The 19,418-nt window shown below is 46.4% G+C and overlaps 1 protein-coding gene and 1 long non-coding RNA gene across 2 annotated transcripts; both read left to right on the top strand.

Moving 5' to 3' along the window:
* The first annotated feature begins 1,791 nt into the window (after nt 1-1,791).
* CNPY3 (canopy FGF signaling regulator 3) lies at nt 1,792-7,568 on the top strand. The gene is made up of 6 exons (XM_081188813.1): nt 1,792-2,000; nt 3,576-3,699; nt 4,421-4,517; nt 4,641-4,763; nt 5,542-5,659; nt 6,473-7,568. The coding sequence occupies exons 1-6, from the start codon at nt 1,880-1,882 to the stop codon at nt 6,721-6,723; spliced, it is 834 nt and encodes a 277-aa protein (XP_081044939.1). The 5' UTR covers nt 1,792-1,879; the 3' UTR covers nt 6,724-7,568.
* Nucleotides 7,569-11,725: 4,157 nt separating this feature from the next.
* On the top strand, nt 11,726-18,716 carry LOC308583851. Its single transcript, XR_014006464.1, has 3 exons — nt 11,726-11,965; nt 12,383-12,465; nt 17,970-18,716. It is a non-coding gene; the product is annotated as an uncharacterized lncRNA (long non-coding RNA).
* The last annotated feature ends 702 nt before the right edge of the window (nt 18,717-19,418 follow it).

Genomic DNA, 19,418 nt, shown 5'->3' with positions numbered 1-19,418 from the left:
TTATGTGTGGTCAAGGTGGGTGCAGCCAGTCACTCGCTGCTTTCCAGCCAGACAAGCAAAGAGGTATTTATCCATTTTAAGGGCATTTTCCAGCCAGGTAAAATCAGGGGCAGTGAGGGGTGTGGCCTGGGGGGCCCTGAGAGTTGGGCAACCATATTCAGCCCCCTGAGCCTGAGGTTCTCCACTCCTTTCTCTGTAGTAGGGAGCGAGGTTCTGGGTTTTCAGCCCTTCCAAAGTAGCAAAATATTAATTGCATAAGAAGTCATTAGGTGCAGGATCACAAGTGCATCATCATTGCTCAGCATCTGCAACATCATGTCACAGTGGTACCCTGCCTATGTGAAACAACAGCTGTCACAGGATGAATGGCACAGACAGACATCACACCATCTTTAGCAAGCAGGGCTCCAGTTCTGAATCCTGGCAGGTGCAAGGAGGAAGGTGCATGCAAGGGAGGCATGGGATAGGGGTTGGTTCTTCCCAACATTCTTGGAACTGTTACTTAACAGACATATGAATACAATTAAATGCTCTGTGTGTGTTTACAGAACAGCCAAAGCATGTCTAGCATTTTTATGAGGATTTATGCAGCAATTGTGGATTGTAACAACAATCACAAAAACCCTCTTCCTGTTTGTATTTTACAGGTGCTATAAATCTGTTTTCAAAAATAAATTACTTAATTTTTTAATAATAATAATTGTAATATTTATACCACACCCAATACAGGGTTGCCTTCAGATGTCTTCTAAAAGTCAGATAGCTGTTTATTTCCTTGACATCTGATGGGAGGGCATTCCACAGAGCAGGCGCCACTACCGAGAAGGCCCTCTGCCTGGATGCTTGCAACAATAATGTATGGAGCAGGTAGGTAGCTGCAACAGCCAGTGGAGTGTTGGCGATTACGCATGCTGACAAAATACGAACTCACTATGTAGCAATAGGCAAGCCCCTCCCCACCTCAGTCCTCCCATCTGCAGCTGAAAGCCAAAGCTCTTAAGCCTCTTACGCAACAGCTGCAGGTTTTGGGACGGGAGAGAGTAAAAAACAGCGAGTAGCTGCGTATATCCTAACCATCTCAGTAAGTTTGGGTTGTTGTTTTTAGTAAGTTCGCAAACCGTTTAGAACACTTAAGTTGATGGGCAGCATAGAATGTCATTAAGTAAAAAGTAACGGACCCTATATATGTCACGCCAGAAGCGGTTTAGTCAGAGATGACTGGGTCCTTTGTTGTTGTTTAGTCGTTTAGTCGTGTCCGACTCTTCGTGACCCCATGGACCAGAGCACGCCAGGCACTCCTGTCTTCCAGGGGTCCTTTACCTTTTACCTTATCCCACTGAGTTGGAGCCAACTTATCCCCATGTAAATGACAACACAGGATCGCAGCCTGAGAACGCAAAGAACCGCCGCTCTGGAACTGGATAAATGGAAAATCTGAATAAGGACGGGAGGAGGATTCTCTCTACTCCCCACCCCCACCCCCGCGCGTTACCTGCGCCAAATATTTGTGAATGCCTTTTTTACAAAAATGAATGGAGTGAGCATTCCAGAGCTGAGACGAACGGAGGCGAGCACCAATCACAGGACAGCGCTGGCGGCACTCCCATTGGCTGACCTGAGGGGAAAGCGAAGCTGCTCCATTGGAGAGGCGCACCCACCTCTCCCGCTCCTGATTGGCTGACATCTCAAAAGACCGGGCGCCTCGCGCAGGCCCGTTGGCCTCGGCGTGACACGTTCCCGGCCGCTATTGGCCAAGGGCTCCGGTTGTTATAGCTACGCTGCGGGAAAGGGAAAGGGGGGAGGTTCCCGGAAGCGCGGTGCGCGCTCTGGAGGACTGTAGCGGCGTGGCGGCCTCTCGCGGGGGTCTCCTCCTCCCTCCATGGCTCCCTGGGGTCCCGCCGTCGCGCTCTGGCTCGCCCTGCTGGTAGGCCCCGCTCCTGGGCGCGGCGGGGCCATTGCCGAGGACAGCGAGTGGGTCAAGCTGCCCAGCAAATGCGAAGGTGAGAGAGGGAAGCCCCCCCCCCAAAAAAACACCCGTTATTGCAGAGCTGTGGGGGGAGGGGAGAAATCGGCGCCTGAGTTTTGATTTTCCTCATCCCTCCCTGCTCCTCTTTCCTTTCGTGTCGTGTGAATTATTATTATTCATTTATTACATTTGCATGTACTGTACTGTTTTTAACATTTGATTGGAAGCCGCCCAGAGTGGCTGGGGAGAGTCAGCCAGATGGGCGGGGTATAAATAATAAATTGTTGTTGTTGTTGTTATACCGTCCTTCATCCAGAGATCTCAGGGTGGTTCACAGCATCATCATCATCATCATCATAGCAAGAACAGAAGCAAAACAAACCAATAACTCTCACCCCTCCCACAAACACATTTAAAAGGACATATAATGATGATGATGGTGAAGAAGAAAAGCCTGCAGTTGGGAGCCTTTTTGGATGAAGGGTGGGGCCACAAATGCCCAAAATAAAATACATTGGTACCGCAGGTTACGTACTTAATTCGTTCCAGAGGTCCATCCTTAACCTGAAACTGTTCTTAACTTGAAGGACCACTTTAGCTAACGGGGCCTCCCACTGCTGCTGCACCGTCGGAGCACAATTTTTGTTCTCATCCTGAAGCAAAGTTCTTAACCCGAGGTACTATTTCTGGGTTAGCAGAGTATGTAACCTGAAGTGTATGTAACCCGAGGTACCACTGTAAAGGGACAGGAAAAGGGGTAGCCAAAAACAGGGGGCTGAAGCTTCCTATGGGGAAAAGCTGTAACTCAATGGCAGAGCGTCTGCCTTGCAAGTGGTTCTACTAGTCAGTGTAGACTGTATTGAGCAAGATGGACCAGTAGTCTGACTTGGAGTAATGCAGCTTCCTATGTTGAAAACCACATATTGCCCAGCCATAGACATCCCTATATAAGGTAAAATGATGGGGAATTGGTGACACCCAGTATTTTACTGGGTGACAGCTACCACCATCCCAGATCTTTCTTGATACTGGCTGTGGCTGTTGGGAGTTGGAGTCTGACAGCCACAGGTTCCCCTCCCTTGGCGAAGGACTTCCAGCACGAAACAATGACAGGCTTACAGGTAGACTAGCTTATGCAGGGGCACTTACATAAGGTAAAGCTGTCAAGAGTGAAAAGGGGATCTGAAAAGCGCCTTGTCACTAAAAATGGAACTTAAGAAGTTAAAGAGGAACAGAGAGAACTATGAGCCGGAAGTTGCAGAAGAGGTTCACTGAAGTGAAAGCCAGAGTGGTATTTAGGTAGAGGGTTAGAGGTGCCTTCAACCTGCTGCACTGTTATTGGGGATCATCCCTGACGGTTAGGCTGGCTGGGGCTGATGAATCCATCTGGAAGGCTGCTGTCAGCCCCAGCCAGCACAGCCAGTGGTCAAAAATGATGGGATTTGTAATCCCAACACGTTCCCTATCCCTGCCTTATTTTCTCCAAATATACCCCATTGTTTGTTTCAATACTGCCTGCACTGTAAACTCTGTTATCTGCTTACCTACTGGCTTTTAATCACCAATTAAAATATGTGAGTGGTTACTAATTGGTTTTTTCTGTCTTTAGTGTGCAAGTACGTGGCTTTGGAACTGAAATCCTCCTTCGATGAAACTGGTAAGACCAAGGAGGTGATTGACACGAAGTACGGCTTTTTGGATGGCAAGGGATCCAAAATCAAGTACACAAAATCGTAAGTGAATGAGGCTGTTGATAGACCCTTGGAGGCAGCCATTCTTCACCTTGTACATTATTGCAATAGATTGGTCAGTAAGTAATTCAGAGAGGGTGTTAACTCTCCTGAATCTTACTTTTGTCTGCTAGGATATAAAATGCAAAAAACTCACACCCATAAGCTACTTGCCATTTGTTCCTGCAAGGAAGGAAGGTTTCTTATTCCTTCTGCAGGATTGAGCTCTTTGGTTGTGCAATATGCAATTTATAGGACTCCCCCAACATGCAGGCAAAAAAAGTGACCTTTCAGTAAAGATTGGACACCCTAAGTCCCATTGATATGGTGAAACTAACATACATAATTGGATGCTTTAGGTCCTATTCTTAGATGTGCCTAGTTCGCATTGTGTTTTATGTTTCTAGTCCTCCATGTTTGAGGAAGGTAGGACAGGTAACTCACAGATTAAATGAGGTGAAGTCCCAGGGGTGTATGCGTATACACTGTCTATTGATTGAGACTGTGGAAAGGCACATTTTCATGGTTTTTCTGGAAAGCTACATTCCAGATTCAGAAGCTCTTACTAGCAAAGTCCCATAACACATGGAAATTGATCTCAAGCAGTAAATTGTGAGATGATAAAGTGCTGAGGTACATTCTACCAGCTGTTGTTTTATACTTGTGTCATTGGACACTCATACAGAGATCCTGCCACTCACAAATACACTTTTTTTGTCTGCAGGGACATTCGCCTTATTGAAGTGACAGAAAACATCTGCAAGAGGCTTTTGGAATACAACCTGCACAAAGAGAGAACGGGAAGCAACAGATTTGCAAAGGTTTGAAACGTCTCAGGATTTCATCTTGTTTCCAGATTTTTAAAAAAAAATATCTGCTTTTCGCTTTCTTAGCCTGTCTTGGCTCTTCCAGGATACACCACTGAACTCTCTCACTTCCTTTAGGGTATGTCTGAGACCTTTGAAACACTGCATAACTTGGTACACAAAGGAGTGAAGGTGGTGATGGACATCCCTTATGAGCTGTGGAATGAAACCTCTGCGGAAGTGGCCGATCTAAAGAAGCAGGTACAGCCCTTGGCGTCACACTTTGTGAAGGCCACATGACTGATGGCAGCACAGGAGTTCCAAGTAACTGGAGCTCATGGTTGATCTCCTAGAGCACCTTCACCAATCTGGGCCTCTCTGGATGTTTTGGACTACAATTCCCATCGGCCCAAGGCATCCGGGGAGCCCCAGATGGATGAAGGCTGTCCTGGAGGATTCTCCTTTCGAACGGGAGAACTGAAAGCGAGAATTCTGCATCTAATGCTGAAACCACTGGCCTGTCAATCACATTTCCAGGGTGTGTTCCAAAGGTACATTTTCGTGGATATTGGTGGGGGTGGAAAACTAGTGCATAACCTAGCTCAGGCACCCCCAAACTTGGCCCTCCAGATGTTTTGAGGCTACAACTCCCATCATCCCTAGCTAACAGGACCAGTGGTCAGGGATGATGGGAGTTGTAGTCCCAAAACATCTGGAGGGCCAGGTTTGGGGATGCCTTGACCTAGCTGAAGCAAGGCAGGTCTGGTGATCCGTGGTTAGATGAGAGGCTGCCGGGGGATCCTTTTCACGCCACTTTGAATTTATAGAGTTGTAGAGTTGGAAGGGAAGGTCATCTGGTTGCAGGACTTGGAGGCCAGGTGAGATCAAAATGCAATGCAGTTTTGTCACAGCCAAGCTAGGGTTGCAGTGGCGATGGAGCTGTGTCAAAGTGTGCAGACCTGCCGGTGTGATTGAAAATGCCACAAGTAGATGTTTGAAGGAGGATTTCTATCTCTCTCTCTCTTTCTCTCTCTGTTAGTGTGAGGTAATGGTGGAGGAATTTGAAGATGTGATCGAAGACTGGTACCGGAACCATCAGGAAGAAGACATTTCCCAGTTTCTCTGTGCAAACCACGTCTTGAAAGGAAAAGACACCAGTGAGTTATATTTCCTGGGAAGTGGCAGGCCCTGTTACTGGGGTCCAGGGATATGTGTACGGGCGGTGGCCATTATAGGCACGTTCAATTAATGTGTGGCTGCCAGTGTGCGGGTCCTTTTGGACGTGGAAGAGGGTGGAACGGGGGGGTGGGGGTTGTGCAGACTGGGCTTATGTGTGCTCCGCCAATGTACGTGGGGGCTGGAAACGGAACCACTGTGCAAAATGGCCACCACAGAACCATCCAGATGGTTTTCAGTCAGGAATGGGGAATATCCATCCCAGGTGTTGTTGGACTTCAACTCCCATCAACCCCAGCCATCATGGCCAGCGGTCAGGAATGATGGGCATTGTAGTCCTCACATTTATTTATCATATTTCTAACTTGCCTGTAGTCCACAGAGCTTGGAGCAGCTTGTTGCTTTCCTTCCCTTGTATTTTTCTACCCTCACAACAGCACAGTGAGAGCCGAGGGGTCGTGATTGACCCAAGGCTAGCTTGTGAGGTGAGTGACTGAAAGCAATGATTTTGTCCCAGGTTTTCTATTCACCCAGTCATAGTCAATGTGCTGCCCTCCAGATGCTGTTGGACTCCAATTCCCATCATCCACCACCATGCTGGCTGGGGCTGATGGGATCTGGAGTCCCAACAAAAACAATTGGATGATACCACCAGATGTACTAACTAGTAACCTAAGCCTAATGGAAACTTCATCTAAATAAATTAGGTGGCAACTGGAATTGTGTGCTCAGGGAGGAGTGGAGACATTGCAAAATCGCATAAACTCCTTTTTCCACCCCTCTCCTCTCTCCAGGCTGCCTGACAGAGAAGTGGGCTGGCAAGAAAGGGGACGTGGCAAGTTCAAGGCCGAGGAAGTCTAAGAAGAAGGAGGGCAAAGGCAAGAAGGCTTCGAAAAGCAAAAAGAGCAGCAAGGACAAAGCAGGGCAAGAAGGGGAGGGTGAGAAACCGAGTGTCCAAGAGGTCCCTGACCAATCAGAGGAGCAGGATGAAGCAAAGGATGCTGGGAAGGAGGCTCCGCTCTCACACAGGCCGGACGAACTGTAGGCTAGGTGCCAGCCACCCATGCTTTTCCTCGCGTGGACTCGCAAGCTTGTATTCAGGCCACTGAGAATTGCTTTCGCCCACCCGAGTTGCAAGATGGAGATTTCTCAGCTTCCTCGAGGGAGAAGTGCCAGGCTGTTCCTGACGGGCAAGGATCGTGGCCTTTCGAACTTTAGCCACCCAGTGTTATGGTGTCTCATCGCAGGTGCAGGGTGGGCCGAACCCAGCTAGCCCCTTGCCTGCTTAGAGGAGCAAGCCAGGCAGAAGGAGGGCCTGAAGGACTGGCTCCCTAAGTCTGCGTGGCTGGTGTTCAAAAACTGATCCCGCTGCTTTCATCATTTGACCCCCACCTCCACGAGCTTTGATCTGCTAAACGCAACTGGGGGGCGGGTGGAAGGTAAGGAGAAAGTTGTAAGAGATCCAAGTTGGGTTGCAAGGCAGCTCGGCTCTCCAGCCCATTTGACTGAAGCCATGATAACCTCTCTATAGCCAGCATAGCAGGCTCTCAACTTGGTACATTCCCTAAGTCGATATTTTGGAAAGTCCTTCTTTTCATCATGCAGATCACTGCGTTTGCTTGGAGGGAAATGAGGGCGAAGGTACTGTTCGTGTAAGGGAACTGTGCTTCTTTTGCGATATCTTTTTGTTGTTTTGTTTTGTTTTGGAATTACTCCTCACCTTAATGGATCATTTCCTGCAGTTGCTCCAGTCAGGAGAGGACTTGCAGGTTGATGATGTTTCTCTTGCCTCCCCTCCCTTAGAAACATGTGCTTTCTGTTGCTGCGATGACCATTCTTCCTGTTTCCTGAAGTCCTGCAAAGAGTGAAAATAAAAGAGTTTTTGAGTAATTTGTGCTCCATCCGGCCCTTCCATTGGCTTTCTTTCCCCGCACTGCTATATGAATGATATTTACCTTTGTGAATCTTTTGAGGAAAAAGGTTGCAATACAGTCATAATAACCTTTGTTTCTCCCTTGGAAAATACATAGAGCAGAAGGAGGAAGTTGGAAGAGTGATGCTTTATTCCCTTTTCAGCTGTGTGATCTTTTCAAGGCTCAAGTTAATTCTGCTGGAACCAGGTTCTGGGAAAGTGATCTATTCTGGGGAGCCAGACTGATCCAGTGAAGAAGGAACCGACGGGCGCATGTGTGACTGCAGCGCTTGCTCAAAAATCCTAAAAGGTTGGCTTCCCCTGGTGTAGATGGCCACTCTGTGAGAGGGACCAGTGGTCTGACTCCATATAAAGCAGTTTCTTACATTCCTTGGCTGGGCAAGTAGACCAGCAGCTGGCAATCTCAGGGCTTTTTAAAGGGCAACTCAGTCCATTCTCATTTTTGTCAGAGCTTTTTAAAGAGATAGGCACTGTCCCCAGCAAATACCTGCCAGTCCTAAAAGTTGGACGTTCAGTTAAAGGTCATTTTCTGTATTGAATACTTAGGAGAGCTTTCCTGCAATTCACCGTGTGCTTCCTCTTCTGCACTTCCTCTTAAGCAAACAGCCTTTCCTGTCCTATATGTCTTTTGTCCATATACCTGGAGCGTTAAACCACAGAGCCTAGGACTTGCTGATCAGAAGGTCGGTGGTTCGAATCCCTGCAACGGGGTGAACTCCCATTGCTTGGTCCCTGCTCCTGCCAACCTAGCAGTTTGAAAGCGCGTCAAAGTGCAAGTAGATAAATAGGTACCGCTCTGGCGGGAAGCTAAACGGCGTTTCCGTGTGCTGCTCTGGTTCGCCAGAAGCGGCTTAGTCATGCTGGCCACATGACCCAGAAGCTGTATGCCGGCTCCCTCGGCCAATAAAACGAGATGAGCACCGCAACCCTAGAGTCGGCCACAACTGGACCTAATGATCAGGGGTACCTTTACCTTTATTGCAGAAGTGTATGATTACGGCTTTTGGACATACAAGGTCTGAATTTTGCAGTCACAGTTCTTTTTTAAAGTTCTATTCATGGTTTTTAATTATAAGAAATAAACATTTCAGCAAAAGAAAAGAATTCTTATATCTTAAATCTCCCACTTCCCTCCCTCTCCTTCTGCAGTTCCATAAATTTGTTCTCTTTCTTTTTCCCTGCATATCCCAGTTAACTATTTATTCTTTTTTCTCATCTATTTCCTAAATGTTTTAGAAACTGCAAGTTTTTATAATTGCAGTCACATTTGTGACATAATGTGAGTCCCATGCCACCTACCAGCTATGGATCAGGCAGGAGGGAGCAGTCTGGGGTTTTTTTTTAAAGTCCTCTAATGTTTATTATTTCTTTATTTAGATTTGTATGCTGCTTTTTGATATAAGCAATGCTCTAAGTGACTACAAAAAGAACGACAAAAAAGGAAACCAACACATTATGGTGGCAAATAATCACTTCAAAACATAACACGGCAATCCAGCAAATAACTCACTAATCATATGAATGTAAAACAAATCCATGTGCCCTTTCGTAAGGAGGGATACAGGAATTCGTTGTTAAAATCAGCCAACTTTCTGAACTAGGGCCAGGGTCTTTTCAGTACTCGCCCCGACTTGGTGGAACGCTCTGTCACAAGAGACTAGGGCCCTGCGGGACTTGACATCTTTCCGCAGGGCCTGCAAGACAGAGCTGTTCCACCTGGCATTTAGTTTGGACTCAGTCTGACCCTTATGTTTTCCCTCCCCGTACAGTTTTGATCCATGCGCTACTTTTAAGATGCGGCTGCATTTTAAATTGCATTTTAACCTGTATTTTAAATTGTGTGTCCCCCCCATTATATTTTTATTGTAATTTTATTGGTGTTAGCCGCCCTGAGCCCAGCTCTGGCCAGGGAGGGCGGGGTATAAATAAAATTATTATTATTATGGGTCAACCTCTTCAATTCCAAGGTAGCTGGAGAGGTTAACCCCATATACGCTTTGTTCTCTGAATTATCTCATCTGTCTCGCTCTCCAAAGGCGTTTGGAAATCAAGGCAGAAACTCATTCTGTGTTCTTTATTTCCAGTGAGTGTGTTGTGTATATTTGGGGTGAACATCTTCCTGTGATAAACTCCTTGCAGGTGTGGTGCTTGCAAAAAGAGATGCCTGACTGCGCATGCAAGGTCCAGCACCTGCGTATGCCCATTGCGGCACCTGCCTCTGTCCCTGACATTCTGGCAGCCAGCGCAAGTAGAGGGAAAGGAAGCAAAACCATTTATGGAATAAGCAGCAGATGGTGCTAGTGAGATCGGAAATGCGAGCCCTACACCATAGCCTTGGTGTTGCTAAGGGTAGGGCCTTGGTTCCCAGGCTGTAGATTATCTTCTCCAAGGAGGCCCAGTTAGCCCTCCTTTTCTCTTTTGGCAAGAGGTTAAAACTATCCTCTTGAGAAGCTCAAACAGATGATCAATACAGGCGACCAAATGTGTTTGAAATGTTTGCTGCATTTTACTTCGGCTGGCGTCTGTCTCGTTCCAAAAGACAGTGGAGGAGTGTGCCATCAGGGGTAAAACCAAGCCATTGGAGAGTTACAGTGTCTTCTGTGGCTGTAAAGACCGATACAGGAGAGACATGTTTAGTTGCAGCTGTGGCAGATGCATTTAAGACGAGAGAGTCCCTGCCGGCAGGCTTGCAGTTGAAAAGACATGACACGTAAGGGAAAAGAGGTGGGGAGGGAAGAGGGGGCAGAGAAGCAAACTCAGGCACAGCTTCTGAAGGTTAAATAACAGCGCTGATCATAACCAGATGGATTATCATACCAATTACTGGAAACCATAGAGGGGAGAATGCTCTTTTGCTCTGGTCCTCCTAGTGGGTTTCCTGCAGGCATTTGGTTGGCCACTCAGAGAACAGGACGCTGTTACAGATCATCAGATGAGCCATTGCCAAGATCTAGCTGACTGTTCTTAGGGTCATTTTAAACCTCTTTATTCATAGACTTGGAAGGGACCAAGGGTCATCTAGTCCCACCCCTTGCAATGCAGGAATCTCAGCTAACGCATTCATGGTAAAAATGTAAAAGTAAAGGACCCCTGGATGGTTAAATCCAGTCGAAGGCGACTAAGGGGTGCAGCGCTCATCTCGCTTTCAGGCCGAGGGGGCCAGCATTTGTCCACCGACAGCTTTCTGGGTCATGTGGTCAGCATGACTAAACCGCTTTTGGCGCAACGGAACACTAACAGAAATCGGAGCGCACAGAAATGCTGTTTACCTTCCCACCACAATGGTACCTAGTTATCTACTTGCACTGGCATGCTTTTGAACTGCTAGGTTGGCAGAAGCTGGGACAGTGCAGCGGGAGCTCACCACCGTCGAGTGGATTCGAACTGCTGACCTTCCAATTGATAAGCCCAAGAGGCTCAGTGGTATAGACCACAGCGCCACCTGTGTCCCTTTACCTTTTACTTCCGTTGATATGAACACTATACTTCTGTTGATGCAGCCTAGAATAGCATTAGTTTGTTTTGCTTCTGCATCACACTGTTGACTCATGTTAAGCTTGTAGTCCACCAAGACCACTGGATCCTTGTCACATGTACTGCTAGTAAGCCAACATATGGCATTCAAACACACGAAAACACCATTGGGGGGAAAGGTAAAGTACTCTCCCTCCTGCACAATGTTAGGAATACATCATGCTTTGTGTATAAATTAGTATAAGAATATGGTGGCTGTTCAGAGTCTCTTGGTGGTTGAACCCCCTCCCCCTATTTTATCAATCAGGGGAATCATAGCTCTAAAAATGTGTCTTCTGGTGTTCAACTGCTGAAAGGCAAATGTCTCCATTCATATAAATTCCCGTATCTTGGCTTGTCACAGTTTTAGGAGCTCTTTGTTGGGGTCATTCTAAGGTTTTCCTCTGTATCCACAAAAGCAAGAAGCATTTTTGAGGTTGAGTCTAAAAAGCAGCTGATGGCTTCTCACTCGCACACCAAGCGAAAGATTTCTGTACAGTAACGGGCTGCTGTTACCACCTGTGTGCCTGAATGAGATCGCTTGCAGGAGCAAGCCGGCCAAGTTTGCCCAGAAGGCGATGGGGCTTTGGGGCTGGAAAACACTCCCCCATCCCAGTGTCCAATGGACAAATAGCCTGTGAGTGAGGGTTGGTATGAAACCAGATAGAGAAGAGCGAGAGCAGATGCAGTCTGGACCAGAGAGGCAGGAATGTGGAGCAAGAAACAGGCTGCTCTCCCAATGCCCCAAAAGACAAGACTTGGGTGACGTGTTAAGCAAAATACAAACATTCTGTGCCCAGCAACAGAAACCTATGCCTTCACGATTAACATCCACATAGAGGTGAGTGTAACTTGGAATCTCATAATGTCGTATCTAGTTTGGCTCTCCCTGCAGTAGTTTCTCTTCCTGGTCTTGTTGTTCAGTTAAATAAAAACAACACACTCCCAGAAGAGCTACGTAATAGTCTACATCTCTTGATGCCAGATTTGCAGCTGTGTCATTCAGTGGGCATTTCCAGCTAGTCAGGTGGTGTCATGTAAAATGACTTCATACTAAGTATATTTTTTCAATATGGTTGTGAGACTTTTTGCTGCTTGACTCACAGACACGTCTTTTGCTTGCGAAAGGTGTTTGTCGCAGATTATACTTTATGTGAAAACAAATGTGGGATCAGTTTGAAACGGGAGGCTTTGTGCGGTGGGAACGCCTTCTGAATTGCTCAAATCTGCTTTGATCTGTTATTATATTTATATATAGATGCAGATATATATAGCTTCTGGAAGCTTTTTATGCAATGCTGGGATTATTTGATGACCACCTTGTTTCTGAATGCCCCTTCGGTGAGAACTTTTAATTTTTTAATCAAGATTTCCCAACGAATAGCTGAAAAAATGTTTTAAAAATAACAATCTTTGTACAATTCCAGACAAAGTCACCATATCAGGTGCAACAGAAGCGGGCGCATGCACCCCACCAAGCTGAAACTGTTCTTCTTCTTTGGCGACCACTCGTAGCCGTCTTCCATAAACACGGTTTTAACAATGAGTCTGTAAGTGACTGCGGAGGCCAGTTCTGGATCCACACGTCCTTCCACAGTGGGGACATTGGTTTCCGGGCAGGAGCTGATCACAGTGTAGATTTGCCAAGCGTGCCTTCCTCTTGGAACGTTTCTCCCTTGCATCCTGAGTTCGAGTGTCTTCAAAGCCCATTTGGTAAAGGCTGTTCTCCAACTGGAGCGCTCGCAGGCCAGTGTTTCCCAATCGTTGGTGTTTATACTACATTTTTTAAGATTTGCCTTGAGACAGTCTTTAAACCTCTTGTTGACCACCAGCATTACGCTGAGACTGTAGGCAGAACATGGCACAAATCTTGCCAAATCCAATTAAACTGAAGAGCCAGTAAACATCCCAGTGTATTAAACCATGGTAGATTTGAGGGAACAGTAATTATAACTGAACAACTTTCATAGTTTATAAGGATGGTTTTCATATTTATTATCAAAAAGTCAGCATTACCTATGTGGAATTGTTAACACTATTATTTGGTGTTCATGACAGTTATGTTAATGACATGTGGCTAACTCTGATTTTTTAAAATAATATATATATGAAAATTGCCTTTAGGTGAAAATAATGCTATTATAATGATTTTAAGCTATACCCCATTGACAGAAGCCTGTCTTTCTTTTCCCCCCAGCAAATGTCACAGGGGGAAGAAGAAGAAAAATCCGCAGGTGCCGTAATCTCAAATACAGGAGCCCTAGAACTTGACCTCTGATTTAAGTGAGGTGAATCAGAAACCCTGTTGGTGGCTGAATATACTTTAGGTTTCACTTATTATTAAAATTATTGGCTTTGCAACCAAAAATCAACACCAAGCTTGAAGGGTTGTTATGCATACCCTGCCCTCTCAAGTGGTGCATATAATAGAGAAGCCATTGCACTTGTGCTCAAGGTTTGATTCCACAGGAGGCTGCATCACACCACGTGGAACTGCTTGGCCGTGCAATGTTTTGCAGTACTCCCTTCTGGGCAACCTGTGGTGGGCGGAGCCAGAGGCAAGAGTGGGGGCGGAGCAGCAAGGGTAAAGGTTACCTTTGTACATTCACTTTTACACACACACACACACACACACACACACACACACACACACTCCTCTGTCCAGACAAGCAAAAAAGCATTAACAAAGTTCAAGGGCACCTTCTAATCAGGCAAAACCAGTCAACAAGGGTGCAGTAGAGAGGCAGTGAGTTATGTGGTCTGGGGACAGGGTGTTCCTAAGAGCTATATTAAGAGGCCTGTCTAGACCTGTCCCCTGGGTTTAAGCTTCCCCACACCGATCTGTTGTTGTTGTTGTTGTTGTTGTTTAATTGTTTAGTCGTGTCCGACTGTTCATGACCCTATGGACCAGAGCACACCAGGCACTCCTGTCTTCCACTGCCTCCCGCAGTTGGGCCAAACTCATGCTGGTAGCTTTGAGAACACTGTCGAATCATCTTGTCCTATGTCGTCCACTTTTCCTTGTGCCCTCAATCTTTCCCAACATCAGGGTCTTTTCCAGGGTCTTCTCAACACAGTCTTCTCTTCTCATGAGGTGGCCAAAGTATTCGAGCCTCAGCTTCACGATCTGTCCTTCCAGTGAGCACTCAGGACTGATTTCCTTCAGAATGGAGAGGTTTGATCTTCTTGCAGTCCATGGGACTCTTAAGAGTCTCCTCCAGCACCAGAATTCAAAAGCATCAATTCTTCGGCGATCAGCCTTCTTTATGGTCCAGCTCTCACTTCCATACATCTAACCCCTTGTTAATCTTCCATCACAGCAGATCCTCCATCACCTGCCCTTTGAGCCTTATTTTATTTTTAAAATCTGGATTTGCCACGGATTGAACCTGGGACCTTTTCGATGCAAAAAGCACGAGGTCTATCCCTCCTCAATCGCCCCCCACAGCCACCTCTCAGGACATCTCTGCAGCCAGCGTGTCTTCTTTTTCTCATTGGAAACTGGTAGGGTTGTGCCGGCAGCAACATTGCCGCTGTTTAAATAGCAGCCGCTGGGTTTCACAACACATTTTTGCCCAGTTGCTTTTGTTAAGTAAACAACACACTTCGTTTCGCATCGGTGGTTTTGTCATCTCTTTCCCGATTCTTGCCAACTCTTGCCTCTTCCTGGATGATGCAGGTTCTCCTTGATCCCCAGCTTCACCCACCCCCAATTCAAATATTAAACAAAAGTGTGGCTGCCAAACGAGCAAAGGTTGACCCTCTCAAAGCTGGAAGAGGGCCCTGGTCTCTAAGGCAGCGAGAGCTGTGTGGGCATCAGCTTGAGAGAGGGGTCAGGGCCAGGTGGATTCTACCTCCATACTAGTTGTGTGCGCTTGAAGCAAACAGGGATCACATCATGCGTTAACGAGTTTTGAATGAGCACCTTGTTTTTAAAAAGCCGCTTCCAGGAAGGAGGATTTCTACAAATGTCGAGTGTGTGGATTTGGTGCCTTCGAAGGCACACATGTTGTGCCAGCCCAACAAATTGGTAGCGTCGTCAGGGCAGGTGCAGTTGACAATGGCAATTGTAATATGGAACCTTGCAAGACACGGGCTTTGTCGCTGCAGCCACTGGTAGAAGCTGCCATCTGGATGCAACCTTGACAGTGAAAAGCAACGTGCATATTACCCAGCCATCCTCCCATTGTGCCCATCTTCCATAATAATTTATATAATAATTATTTATTATTTATACCCCACCCATCTGGCTGGGCCTCCCCAGCCACTCTGGGCGGCTTCCAACAAAACACTAAAATACAATAACCTATTAAACATTCCCCAGCCACTCTGGGAAGCGGCTTCCAAAAAAGATTAAAAATACATTAAAATGTCACACATTAAAAATTTCCCTAAACAGGGCTGCCTTCAGATGTCTTCTAAAAGTTTGGTAGTTATTTTTCTCTTTGGCATCTGGTGGGAGGGTGTTCCACAGGGAAGGCGCCACTACTGAGAAGGTCCTCTGCCTGGTTCACTGTAACTTGGCTTCTCTCAGTGAGGGAACTGCCAGAAGGCCCTCGGAGCTGGACCTCAGTGTCCGGACAGAACGATGGAGGTGCAGACGCTCCTTCAGGTATACTGGACTGAGGCCGTTTAGGGCTTTAAAGGTCAGCACCAACATTTTGAATTGTGCTCAGAAACATACTGGGAGCCAGTGTAGGTCTTTCAAGACCGGTGTTATGTGGTCTCGGCAGCCGCAACCATATATGCTTGACAAATGTTTTGACTGCCAAAGAGAGAGGGCAAACAATGGGCATATTGGCACCCCTTGATTTGTTTCATTGCAGAATCTGTAAAGTGCATTGCATTCAAGGGATACCCAAACAAGGTGTACAGAAATAAAATATGGAATGTACGTGTGAGAATTTATATGTGTAAACATTTATATAGGAAACCCATTGGGCACGATGCATACTTTCATGGTTCCGCCCAGGAGCATGACAAAATCCATTGTCTGTGGTCAGTGGCGGCCTTCTAATGCACATTAAGAGGCCAAAAGGACCAAGACCGTTGACTTAGTTGTGAGAAAGAAGGAAGGCAAGGCACAGGGCAGCTGGCTGGAGGCAGAGTGAGGTTAGTGGGGCAATGTACCATTTGCCCAAATGGAACAACCTCCACTATCTACAAAACAGCTGTAGCTGTTCAGATTCCTAGGACAGGATTCACACCTCAGGGCTTTTACAGCAGGCGGCCTTCAAGCTACAATACTTGCCCAAGTGAAAAGAAAGTTTGGCAAGACCAGGCTGGTGCCCAGGAATAAGCTGCTACAGGACAGGCCTGAAAGAGAGAACATAATAGAACACCGCTTGCTTGGCACTCACATTTCCCAGATGAAACCACTCAAATGTATCAGCAGTGGTCTAATGATCTACAGTGCACTCTACGTGGGGCTACCTTGGAAGGTGACCTGGAAACTACAACTAATCCAGAATGCGGCAGCTAGACTGGTGACGGGGGGTGGCTGACAGTCCTGAAAGACCTACATTGGCTCCCTGTACGTTTCCAAGCACAATTCAAAGTGTTGGTGTTGACCTTTAAAGCCCTAAACGGCCTTGGCCCAGTATACCTGAAGGAGCGTCTCCACCTCCATCGTTCTGCCCAGACACTGAGATCCAGCGCCGAGGGCCTTCTGGTGGTTCCCTCACTGCGAGAAGCTAAGCTACATGGAACCAGGCAGAGGGCCTTCTAGGTGGTGGCACCCTCCCTGTGGAACGCTCTCCCATCAGATGTCAAAGAGATAAACAACTACCTGACATTTAGAAGACATCTGAAGGCAGCCCTGTTCAGGGAAATTTTTAATGTGTGACATTTTAATGTATTTTTAATCTTTGTTGGAAGCTGCTACCCAGAGTGGCTGGGGAAACCCAGCCAGATGGGCAGGGTACAAATAATAAATTACTATTACAGTGCCTTCTGCATTACAACATTTGCCTCCCACAGCCCTTTGATGCTAAGCTGACAGATATCACCCCAAACCTAAAACAGTTGCTCACCACCAGTGACAGACCCTTCAGTAGATATATGGTCAGGGGGAACGGCTCCTGTGGCAGGCCCAGATGCCAGCTCTGACAACTCAGGCTGTGTATATACCACACATTTAAAGCTGTGGCTGTTTCCCAAATAATTCTGGGAACAGTAGAACTACAATAATGGGTGGAGGGGGGGAAGAAGGCAAGTTGAAGACCTTTCCCCCCATTGCTCCTCCATTGCTTGACTCCTGTCATTGACATACATTTTATTTCAGAGATCTTAACATAGGAAGCAACTTGCTGATGTAGGAATATGCTTTGCCCCTTTAAGGTTTAAATAACTTTAAAGCATCCATCCTGGAGCAAAGGAACTTCAAAAGGAGACTGCCACATAAAAGGATTAAACTACAATACCCTCAGAGTCCCAGTGCTATCACTAGTATACCAAACTGAGACAAAGGATTCTTAGCTTATTGTATATATTAATCGGCTTACCAGTGCCGGGATATCTGCCATCAGAAATCACTGTCTGTACTTTCTTGTGTTCCATTTCTCTCTTACCTCATTTCTTACAATCCCCACCTCTACCCAACCAGGCATATATGCAGCTGCAAATCCAGATAACACTTAATGAATCTATCTTATCTATTGTCCATGGAAACTTAAGCCATAATAAATTTGTTAGACTTCATCAAGGTGCTGCAACAGGACTCTCTGGGCTGGTGTTTTGCATAACCTCCCTATTCAATTTGTTTCAGTTCTGATTCGTATTCCTATAATTCAAAGGCACTCCCTCAATGCTAATATTTTCCTTTCCTTTCCTTTTGGTTTCTCCAGTTCCTCAAGCGTTCTCTTCCAAGAACCAAAGCCACAGAAGAGAAACAGAACTGAGCAGGTCTTTAGGGACATGAAAGGAAAACAAAAAATAAGCGAGGCAGGTCTGGAAACAAAAGGAAGTAGGCAACACTTGTCATTATTATTTTTTTAGCAACTGCTACCGCATGACATACCCAAATGGACTATAAATGTAAATTGACTTCTAGTGTCATTAGTAATTGTATGCAGGCTATATTCTGTGTGATCTCTGTGTATTTAAAAATACAAAACACAAAGGAGGCCTGTGCCACCTAAGAAACGAGAAACACAGGAAGCTGTGCAGGTGGGAGATTTGTGAAATAAAGTGATGGGAATGCATATGTTTGTGATGAGAGGGGCTCGTTTCCAATCTCAGACCAATTTGCCGTAGGCAGAGACAGCACAATCTTACCCCCTTGTTCTGATTTTGGACTAGATCTCAGTAAGTTAATTGAACAGAGGATACAATGGCTGTTCAAACCAATGTCAAGAAAAGGTGCACCCCACTTTTGGCTTTACTTTCAGATCAATGGCACTTTGGAACTCCCTCTCTAGTGAAATCCGGCAGGTGCCTTCACTGTATTCTTTTTGGCCCCTGCTGAATACATTCTTATTGAGTCTACGTTCCCTGGGAAATTTAGAAAAATTGTATGAGTTAATTTGTTTTTCGCACAGTTGCTTTATGGCTAAATAAGCAATAAGCAATAATTTTATTGTTTCGGAAACAAGCGGCATGGAAATCTTATGAAATGAATACATAAATACATAATGAGAAATAAATTATTTATTTAATTTGTATACGTCCCTTCACCCGCAGATCCCAGCACGGTTCACAGCATAAGAACAGAAGCTAAAAACACAAAATACATGACAAAAACCAATGAAACCTGGATAGCTTCGTTGATTAGAGCGTGTTGCTGATAACACCAAGGTTGCAGGCTCCATGCCCATATGGAACAGCTGCATATTCCAGCTTTGCAGGGGGTTGAACTAGGCATCCCTCAGCGTCCCTTCCAACTCTACAATTTTATTCTCTCCCCCCCCCCCACCTGCAAATGCGTTCATAGGCCGCCTCCTGTTTTCGATCTTGGCTGCATTTCTTAAAAACTGTGATCTACGTGTACACATCCAACTCCTAGGGAACCCGGTCCCATCCCCAATTAAATATTTGAGGGGGCCCAGCGGGTCTTACCTGTCCCCCTCCCCAATATTTTATTCAAGTGGCCATCTCTAAACACATGCACATACTTTATAGGGCTTCCTCGAGCAGGTGCGCAAGGGGCGCAGGTGACAAAGCAACACGAGCCGCTGAGCTGCCGCCCTCCGGCTTGGAAACAGTAGACTGGGGGGCGGTGCACACGCAAGAGGTGGGGGGAGGAGAGAGGCGGGGCCCGGCAGCGGGTGTGCCCGGCGCTGCGGCATTTGATTGGC

The sequence above is a fragment of the Podarcis bocagei genome (assembly GCF_964188305.1).
Source record: "Podarcis bocagei genome assembly, chromosome: 3".
In the NCBI taxonomy this organism is placed as follows: Eukaryota; Metazoa; Chordata; class Lepidosauria; order Squamata; family Lacertidae; genus Podarcis; species Podarcis bocagei.
The sequence above is the reverse complement of the archived record's forward strand: the minus strand, read 5'-3'. Positions and strand labels throughout refer to the sequence as shown.

Bases quoted from the DNA above. Each gene is read 5' to 3' on its own strand.
- CNPY3 (XM_081188813.1), top strand. From the start codon at position 1,880: ATGGCTCCCTGGGGTCCCGCCGTCGCGCTCTGGCTCGCCCTGCTGGTA. The intron at 3,700-4,420 runs GTAAGTGAATGA...TTTTGTCTGCAG, and splicing joins AAAATCAAGTACACAAAATC to GGACATTCGCCTTATTGAAG. The intron at 5,660-6,472 runs GTGAGTTATATT...TCCTCTCTCCAG, and splicing joins CTTGAAAGGAAAAGACACCA to GCTGCCTGACAGAGAAGTGG.